The following is a 10,225-nucleotide window of genomic DNA, read 5'->3' on the forward strand; positions in this document are numbered from 1 at the left end:
GCATCGTAAAATTTTTTTGAAGCAAACTTGAAAATGATTGTAAAGCAAATAATGTGTGTGCATGGACAAATGATTTATCAGTTTGAAATATTTTTGTACTTGTACCATCCTATCTAGTAATACAATGCTAACTTCTTTTTTTAAAAAAAAGTGCATCCTGCCCTTCAAAAATGAACTTGCAGCTCAAAAAATAGTGCAAATCTGATTGATCTAGGTCCATTTAAATAGATGTTTGGCATGACACTTTGAGATAGCAATAAATGAGCTTTTTTAGGGCACCAAATCCTTTTTTTTTTTTAATGTTCTTGGTTTTAGTGGACAAGAGGATGGATCTGCTGGTTTTTGGGTTCTCAATCAATGGGAAAATGGATTGAGGGGAGCCGCATGGTGTTGGTGCAGCTGCGACTGCACTAGTATGGGATATGGTTGGTAAATTTCTGTCGAAATAATTTGGGCTTTGTCAAAGGTTCACATAGACATTGGGATGTGTCTGGGGCTCACTTATTATTTTTTAAGAGTTGGAAGACTCAGATTTTTCCATTATTTTATTTTATTTTTTGTGGACTTCTAGTTTCTAACCTCTTTTCTTTTTTAAATTATCCATAGTTTCTATTTTTTTTTTTTTTTTTTTGAGTTACAAGGGTGTGGTTTGTATAGAGCCGAGGCTCTAAACAATCAATTTAAAGCGCACCTTCAAATAGTGTTGGGAAATGTGGTTTCAATATTGGAAATCTTTGTGATAGCCTTTAAATATATTTTCATCTTTAATTATAAAATTTAAAGCTTCAAAAATAATGTAGATTTTAACACAAACTTTTTAAAAAAACTGCATCATTGAAGAAACATTGACTCTCTCCTTCTCTCAACCCCAATCGAATTCCGCTCACCCGCTCCTCTCTCTCTTCGCGCACACACGGTCTCATAGACGAGTAAATGACAACTAAGTTTCGTACTTGAATTTATTAAAAATGGAGAGAAATCTGTGACATTAGAATAGAGGCAAAAGCAGTTAAAATGAACTATGAATAGTGAGAAGATTGGAAGCTGTAAATAAATTTGAAAGTTCAAGCACGCACTCAAATCTTGGATAGCCAAATTACTAGATGAATATATCCATGTGTTTAATACCTCAAAATTTAACCCTTTCTTAAAACAAAAAAAAAATCCAAACTTTTTCTTTGGAAGGAATTTTTTAAAACGTGGGACCTAAGTATAACACGTGAAATATATAAATATTTTTAAATTTCAAAAAAAAAAACAGAACTTTTTTATGACTTTCTTATAACTTTTTTAAAAGGAAATGTATATAAAGAGGAGTAATGATCCAATGCAACGGTTGTATCGTAGTATAATGCAACGACACTTCTAGACAACTATGGTTGTGGTATTTGTATGAACTCAAATTTTGCACACACACTCTCTTCATCTCAATAATTAATTTCTCCTTCTAAAAAAAAAGTTATATTTGAACCCTAGATATGGTTAAAATGAGTCCTTTCCAAAAGCGAATATAGACCATTCATTTTGTAAATATCAAGATCTTAGCCTTTATAAACTAAAAATCATTTTTTTATTTTTTAACATTGCTCATCTAATGGTAATAAAGCCATCCAAACAAAATGGAAATGAAAAAGTCCTTCTAAGGACTAGATCTGAGCATCTCATCAAAATGAATGACATATGTTAATTGGGTTAAAAAAATACTTTTTAAGTTGTGTTTTTAATTTTTAATTTTTTTGCGATTGTTCATTAGAATGAAAAGAGTGTATATTTTAAATTTTGGATCAAACAAATGGCCATAAGATGGTTTTTTAGGATTGTTGCATTATATTACTATACAACGGTTGCATGAAATCATTGCCCTATAAAGAGACCATTTACTCTTAGCACAAGGAGGTCATAATCATTGTTGTCTTTCATTTTAAATTGGTTGGTTGTGAGTGTCTCATCGACTAGACTAAAAGTTCAAAAAAAAATTCTCAACTTTATGACACACTCTACGTCATCCAATTCAACATCTAATCGTTAAAGGGCATGATTTCATGCAACCGTTGTATAGTAATATGATACAATAATCTTAAAAAACCATTTTACGGCTATTTGTTTGATCCAAAATTTGAAATATACACTCTTTTCAGTCTAATGAAAACCATTTTATGGCTATTTATTTAATCCAAAATTTGAAATATACACTCCTTTCATTCTAATGAACAATTGTAAAAAAAGAAAAAATTGAAAACACAATCTAGAAATTATTTTTTTAGCCCAATTAACATAGGCCGTTCATTTTGGTGAGATGTTTAGATCTAGGCTTTAGAAGAATTTTTTCATTTCCAATTTTTTTGGATGACTTTATTATCATTAGATGAACAATATTAAAAAAAAAAAAAAAAAGAAAGATTTTGAGTTTATAAAAACTAAGATCTTGAAATTCATAAAATGAATAGTTTAGATTCGTTTTTGGAGAAGACTTATTTTGACCATATCTAGAGTTCAAATTGAATTTTTTTTTTTTATTTGATTATTGAGATGAAGAGAGTGTATATACAAAATTTGGGATCCTACAAATACCACAAATATGACTTTCTAAAATTAAACTATAATACAACTGTTGCATTGGATCATTGCTCATAACTAAAATATGGGATCGTACAATTACCATAAACATGCCTTTTTAAAATTAAACTATAATACAACCGTTGCATTGGATCATTGCTCATAGCTAAATTATATGTGACATTCTTATTAAAAAAAAGAGATAAATATTCTCATTGCATATCATTCATTATGTGGCAAACTTAATGATCATCGTTTGAGATCCCAAAATTTACGCTCTGCCTTTGCGCGATTGGCAAGATAAGTGATGGCACACGATCCCGCAGGAGCACATCTTCTGCTCTATATGAAAAGATTGTGTATGTTTCCATCGCAGTGCATGGTGCGTAGCGGGAAAAGCAATGGCAATGGAGATGGAAGTGGACGATGCACCAAACTTAGGGTTAGGGTTTTCTGAAGAAGAGCTCTTCAAAGCAGCTGAGAATGGGAATTCTGCAATTTTTGCAGAGATTCCTTTTGAGGAAATGGGAAAGTTTCTCTCTCTAAGAAACGACGATGACCGATCTCTTCTTCATGTTGCTGTTGCTTCAGGCCAAAAAGAGGTAACTTTTTCTTTAATGGAAAGACTAGAAGTGAAATTTCACCTTTGGTTTGATTATCTGGCTAACTGTTTTTCGATCTATGCATAGGATGTTAATCTATTTTATTGTTTTTTGGCTTGGTCTCTACTGTTTCGGCATGGTTTTAGAAGAAATTCAAAATTCCATTGAATTTGTAGTTGGTCTTTCACTGGACTAGTTTTGCATTTATTATAGCAGAAATATTCGTTCATCATATTGATATATTCTCTGATTCCTGTTTCATTTTACTGGTTTTCTCTGGTTTCAGTTAGGATCAAGGTTCGATTACTCGGCTTGTGCTCGGAGCTTCCCAGCCAGCCGAGTAACTTGGGGCGCACCCGAGTGGACTAGTGTGCCAGCCCCAAAAAAGGATAAAAATTCTAAGAAGATACTTAAAAAGAAAAAGAAAAAGAGCAAATAGCTAAAAAAACTAAAAAGAACATTAAAAGTCCAAAAAGATGGAAAAATATTTATATAAGATGATATTCGGAAAAAAAATTTGATTTATAGCCGGAAACAATTCAAAAAAAATCAAAAGAGGGGAAAATAGGAAAATGTAGCATCATCATCATCAACATCCCAGCCTGATCCCAACTATTTGGGTTGGTTAAATAGAAAAATATAGCATATGATAAGAAAAACTCACAAATCGACATGAAGAACATCAAAATTATATATAAAATATTTACGCATTGATTTATTAAAAAATAATAATTTTTGGTAATTTTATTAAATTCCCGTGTTTCTAGCTAAGAAGTCGCCCAGCAAGGTGTCAAGTCTGAATAACTCGATTGTGTCCGAGTTAACTTGGCCGAGTTTGAAGCCTTGGTTAAGTTTATAGCTTCAATGGAAAATATAGCTCTATGATGGAATTCATTATTTAAATGACATTTTCTGCCACTAATGTTCAAGACGTAGTGATTTCACTGCTATATCCCATCATTGTGCTTCGTGATGGTTGCCCTTAAGTGGTTTTAATCAAGGTTTGAAGATTGTAAGTGAATTATCTATATTTTCCTTTGGAAGCCTCTACGCAACGCCTATGGGCCCTATGGGCGAAAATGAACAGGGTTTTCGCCCACAGGCTTGGTGCCGTCCGATTTTTTCGGACGGCGTAGATTAAAAGATCGCAACGGACCTTCTGTAGCAGTCAAAAAACACGCGGAAACCGCCACAGACCAGGTGCCATCCGCTGTGGCTCCGTTCAATAAACCACCATGGACATAGCATGTCCATAGCGGGGCGAAACACTGTTCAAAATCGCCTATAGGTGTTTTTAAGAGTTTTCCATTTCCTTTTGTTTATTCTTTATTTTTTGTTAAATCATGTACAATGATTTTTGTGCCGGGTATGGAACAAAATTGTCCATTATGTGGAGGATTTTTTGTTCGTAGAAATCTGTTCCTTTATTTGAGTGCAGTTTTTGTAAAGTCGGCTTTACAAAATTTGGGAACACATTGCACTTCAAAACCCTGCCATATGCAGTTCCGCTGCTAGAAAACCTCATGATGGCATGCAATTCCATTTGTGCCCCTGATTGTTGAATTTGAAGGTTAAAAAATGATGCAAATTTAGCTGATCTGCGGACACTTGAAATGAATAGAGTGTTGCAAGATAATCATTTTTAGGGATCGAAATTTATTTTTCATATCCATGATTGTTGAGGTTGGGATGCTGGATTTGCAGGTTTCTAGAGAGGAAACTACTTTTTCGACAAGATATGAGGTGCAGCTTGATAATGGCACGACTTTTCCTAATATTTTCCCATATATTTTACCATATATAGAGGTTAAATACATCTTCTTTCACCACCACTTCCAAGTTCCACAGGATTGTATTTGTTTATGACCTTATGAAGTTTTAAGTAAACTTTTACCATATATTCTAATTTATTAGTTTCTTTCTTAATTATGGTTATTTCCTTCTAAATTCAGAGCATTGCAGATTATAAGGAAATTGTAAATTCTCAGTGTGCTGAGAAATTGTAAATGGTAGGCCTTGCTAATCCAGCACTTCTACTGGGGCAACCAATATCTTTTTTTTATATGCTAATGGTAGGAATGGAGGGCGGGACGTTATGTTGAGGTATCAGCCCCAACTACCGAACCCCATTTCCATTGGGGCAACCAATATCATTATAATTTTAGTTCAGGTTTTGCTTCCCCCATGATATTATTAAAGATCTGGCTTTTAATGTCTGTCTATAATTCGTGAGAGGTTGTTTGTTGATATTTCAAACATAGAATATATTTTGGCCACAGATTAATATTAAAATTAATGTTAACAGTAATAGTATTTATTCTAGTGCCTTATGTAGTAGAATCTGAGAAATTGTAGAATAAAAATTTGTTGACATGGTCTACTCATGTTGTTGAATGCAGGTTGTCAATACACTAATAGTACATGATTCATCTTTGAACATTATAAATAGTACTGATGAGGAAGGCTGGGCACCACTTCATTCTGCTGCGAGTAGCGGCCATGTCGATATTGTCGAGACTTTACTGAACAAAGGTGTGATTTTATAACATTATGCTACCACTAATTTGTGTTAGAAAGGTCCTCAGTGGTTTAGGCGGTTTTCTTAGGATGTGCAGCTGCACTTTATTATTAAATAAAGATGTATTCCGAAGTAACTATATTCAACATATCATTTTGAAGTAACTATATTCAACATATCATTTTGAATACTCTATGATATTCTTTGAATGTTGAGGACAAAGGTGGGTCTTATAGGAATGGGATGTGGATTGGATGCTGGCGTGGATATTGGGGAGCTCCTTTTAATTCCTTTAGCTTCTTAATAACAGAATCCTAGATTTTAGCTCCTTTGTCTGCTTCAAAAGAAGGGGAAATGCATGCATTATTCTTTGCTACCCTAGACTGTGAATAAGCATAGTAGGATATTGCAATTTTAAAATTACAATGTGAGAAAAATGATTAACTGATGATACAAATCCTTGCATCTTACATTTCTTGATAATTTTTGTTATGCTCATCCAAACTGGCAGCACATGGCATTAATTAGTCCCCAGTATTCAGTTGATTGCTTTTATTTTCTTTCTATCTTTGACCATTTTCCTGCATATTCCAAGTGATTGTCGGATGTTGTCATTTGGCATATAGCAGCTCAACCTGATCATTTATGTTGGATATTTTTCTCTTCTGATAATTTTTTTGTAAACTTCTATGTACTTTTTACATATCTTTGCTATTCTTATTGCTCAATAACTCTGTCCAGGGGCCAATGTTAATTTGGCTAACAATGGGGGGCGCACAGCTCTTCATTATGCTGCCAGCAAGGGGCGGTTGAAACTTGCTGAAATCTTAATCAATCATGGTGCTAACGTCAATCAAAAGGACAAGGTTTCTTCCAATGCAATCTTACTTGTTTCATTCTGACTGACTTCTTTGACTTCGGGTTTATATATTCCTACTTCCTTCAAAGAAACTTAGACTCTACATATTGTTTGATCTATCTCTAATTCGACCTACACTATGTAAATTCACATTTGAATTGTATTAATAACTTATCTTGTCAATAATGCCTTCAAGTTCAATGGTTTCAGATCGGTTGTACGCCATTGCACAGGGCAGCAAGTACAGGGAACTCAGAATTATGTGAGCTACTGATAGAGGAGGGAGCAGATGTTGATGCTGTTGATAAAGCAGGTCAAACACCTCTAATGACTGCAGTGATTTGTGAGAACAAACAGGTCTGTGATCTAACAGAACATTTCACTGCTTATAGTACTTCTGATAATTTTTCAACCAGGGTAGCCATTGTTTTCCTTTCTTGCGCATATAAGGCTTACAAAAGGCAAATTTAGACTAGCTGTTGCTTGGTTTTCGTGAGAAAATTACTATTCTCAAAAGAAGGCTCATGTAAGCCTTCTATGAGATAGTTAAGGTATTTTTGTGCATGATTAGTCTATGATCTAACAAAAAAGGTTTAGAGAAGCTTTATCCCAGATGGGCCCATTATACAATAACAAGTTGATGCTTACCACATCCGGTAAGCATAGCGTTTCACCTGATGTTCATTCAGGGTGATCCAAAGCTTCAACGGAAGAGTGCTTCGAAATCTAAAACCCTTTTATTATGGATTTCTTCTAATTCCTTTTTTTTTGGGTGAAATGCTTGTAAGTCTGATGTTTCAAGCTTCAAATTGTGGTTGAAAGACTGCTAGAAAAATTAGTATGGAGTTTTACTTCTTTATTGTAGTAAATATGCTAATCTGTAATTGTTGTCTAGCTGTAATAAGCTTAGAGATAGTGTGGTTAGGAAGTAAAGTTCCTTCCTACATGGATTAGAACCCTTAGGATTATCTTCTAGGATTGATTAGGAAGCTTTTCTATTTTTTCAGAGAATTAGAATTCAAATATGGGTAGATTAGGATTTAGGAACAACTATAATTGATGTGCCATTGGCTAAAGCAATCAATCTTTGAGAAATAAAATGTGAGCTCATTAAATTGTGGTTAGAGACCATTATTCCTTGACTTCTTTTTGTATGGTGAGTGATTCTACGACTCTAACCTTGGTTTCAAAGAATCTGCCTTAAATGTGAATCCTGTTTCTTCTTGTGGCGGAGAGATTGCTCAAAACCTTAGCTTGGGGATGGGAGTTTCTCCTCACATAAGCTTGGGCCCCATCTTCTTTTCCCTATCTGTAGCCACATTTGTATCTAAGATATCCCACTATTAAACTTGTCAGCCATTTAACTCTTCCATTAACCTCAGCTATACCTCTCGAAACCCTTCTGCCAAGTCGTTGAATAGTTATCTTAACCACATGCATACCCTCCTCACCCTTCAAACTTAACTTCAAATGGTAGATTTGCCTTAGTTCAACCCTATGATCTACCTCATCATCCTTCTATCTTGCTGGACTGCTAATTCAAACCCTAGGTTTTACCTTAACGTCATCAAATCCTGCCCCATAGACCTTGCTTAAGTCCTAGCTTCTCTATGACTCCTATCATCCACTCCTATTCAATATAGTAGACATCCAAAACCTCGCCATCATGAACTTTTATGAAAAGCTTAAACCCTTTAGAATTCCTATATTCTAACCTAGTTGGAACTGCTAAATCCACCCCAGACCCTTTCTTTCTAAGCATATCTCGCGTGTAGCACTCATAGAGGAGTCCACTTGTCCTGGCGAGCCCAAGTGACTCTGACTAGTTTGAGCGGCTCACTCCAGTCAGCAAACGCTGAGTGGAACTGAACCGAATGCTGTTGTTGCATAGTAGGAAAGAGGGAGAAGCCAAAATTATGTTCTCATTCCTCCATTCTAATAAATTTTTTCACATTACCAATAAAAAGAGAAATTGATCCTTTGTTTCCTGGAAGCTCTAATCTTGTGGTGTTCTAGGTCACTCTTCTTCTGGTACGGCATGGAGCGGATGTTGACGTGGAAGATAAGGACGGGTATACAGCACTTGGTAGAGCTTCTAATGAGTTTCGGCCAGTCATCATCGATGCTGCCAAGGCTATGCTTGAAGGGTAATGCTGAAAAGATGTAAAGAATGACACAGCATTAATTCTTATTTCAAGTAAGTTTATTGATTCATGTAATGTGAAATTCTGACAAAAACCGTTTAGCACCGATAGCTTGCGATATAGTTTTTGTGCTTGGGTTGTTGCTGTAGTCAAAGGTGGTGTCTTTAGTGCGAGATTTTAGACTTTACTTGTGAGTAAACTGCAGGATATTTGGGACAAAATGTCTTTGTCCACCACTACTGTACCCATCTTGTAGCATGTAAAAATGAGGCTTTGAATTGGTCTTCTAACTGAAGTGTTTAGCCACCCGGAGCTACAATCTCATCCCAAATGATGACCAGAATATGCATATGGTTTCTTCATAAACATGAAGTGCTAGTCATTGATAGAATTTTTGTTTGGTGACTAGAAAATCAACTGAGCTTCATGAAATTTAACCTTCATAGCATGCATGAGAGGCATGAATCTCATTTGTCAAAAGAAAAGAAGGTGTGAATCTTGTGGATAGGGATGTTGTTTATGAAGAATCTATTGGGATCATATACAATGAAACAATTATCTTTTATACAAAAAGGTCACCTGCACCCATGGTTGTCACATATGAAATTGTATGGGCTGGTATGTGTCATTTCTCTGCACAAAGTTGGAAGATTTTCTTGTACTTTGAGCACAATTAATGATACGCGCTCTAGCTGCTCAATTTCACATTTAACATATTCGGGTGTTTGTGACCACCTTGTATAAAAGATAAACTGTCTCATTATATATTTTCCCTAATCCATTAGCAGTCTTTCTCACTAAGGAATCTAGATTCTCATTGTCATCAGGAGTATAACAGAATGATGCTACCATCAAATCAGTAATGTCTAAAACGGAGTGACTACAATGAGACTAACCTTTTGTTCACAGACATACTTAAGTCGTCAATTGTAAAATCGGCCGACTGGGTATGTGATTTTCTGTACAAAGTCTCTTTTTTCCTACTTTGAGCACATTCACTTCACATCTAATGGCTCTGATGGCTAGGGGTGACTGTTAAACAATTGTATTATACTTTCCGATTAATGTCTCCTCCATCCCGTCTTTCCCAAATACACGGCCAAGCTATTGGCTTGGGTTCCTTCATTTAATTAGACTTCCTCTCCCCCACCATATATGTGTGAGAGAGAGAGGATCCCCATGACAAGTTGTATGGCTAATCTATTTGTTTTGAGTACCAAATCCTCATCTTGTGAGACATGAAGGTTTGTGTAGTCTTTCCCTTGCGCCCCAAAAAAATAATAATAATAATAACATAGGAAAGAAAGGAAAAAAAAAGCCTAAGTGAGACTCACTTTCAAGCCTGGATGTGTACCCTTAATGCAACTAAACTCTTTCTTGTTGGTACTTGGGATATGACCAATACGCAGTTATTTCTTTTATGACTTCATTTGGATCCCATTCCGCAAAGAGTTATCTTTATTTCTATAGGCCTTAAATGGTTTGATTTCTTCAAGAACAAATGGGAAGCTCGACATGTGGTGCCGCCCACGTACATTATATGTGA

At 35.1% G+C, this 10,225-nt stretch overlaps 1 protein-coding gene across 2 annotated transcripts; it reads left to right on the top strand.

Annotated features, from left to right (window-relative positions):
* Positions 1-2,926: 2,926 nt before the first annotated feature.
* On the top strand, positions 2,927-8,969 carry LOC18438466 (Ankyrin repeat family protein). Of its 2 annotated transcripts, none has more exons than XM_088850081.1 (5): positions 2,927-3,158; positions 4,863-5,690; positions 6,418-6,542; positions 6,746-6,892; positions 8,552-8,969. In XM_088850081.1, the coding sequence occupies exons 2-5, from the start codon at positions 5,552-5,554 to the stop codon at positions 8,684-8,686; spliced, it is 546 nt and encodes a 181-aa protein (XP_088706207.1). In that variant the 5' UTR covers positions 2,927-3,158; positions 4,863-5,551; the 3' UTR covers positions 8,687-8,969. The 2 variants fall into 2 exon arrangements, with proteins under 2 accessions (XP_088706207.1, XP_006848714.1); XM_006848651.4 differs by having other exon boundaries at positions 5,558-5,690.
* Positions 8,970-10,225: the final 1,256 nt, after the last annotated feature.

Source organism: Amborella trichopoda, chromosome 10 (assembly GCF_054954075.1).
Source record: "Amborella trichopoda isolate Santa Cruz 75 chromosome 10, AtrichopodaSantaCruz75HAP2 v2.0, whole genome shotgun sequence".
In the NCBI taxonomy this organism is placed as follows: domain Eukaryota; kingdom Viridiplantae; phylum Streptophyta; class Magnoliopsida; order Amborellales; family Amborellaceae; genus Amborella; species Amborella trichopoda.

Bases quoted from the DNA above. Each gene is read 5' to 3' on its own strand.
- LOC18438466 (XM_006848651.4), top strand. From the start codon at position 2,958: ATGGCAATGGAGATGGAAGTGGACGATGCACCAAACTTAGGGTTAGGG. The intron at 3,159-5,557 runs GTAACTTTTTCT...TGTTGAATGCAG, and splicing joins TTGCTTCAGGCCAAAAAGAG to GTTGTCAATACACTAATAGT. The intron at 6,893-8,551 runs GTCTGTGATCTA...GTGGTGTTCTAG, and splicing joins TGATTTGTGAGAACAAACAG to GTCACTCTTCTTCTGGTACG.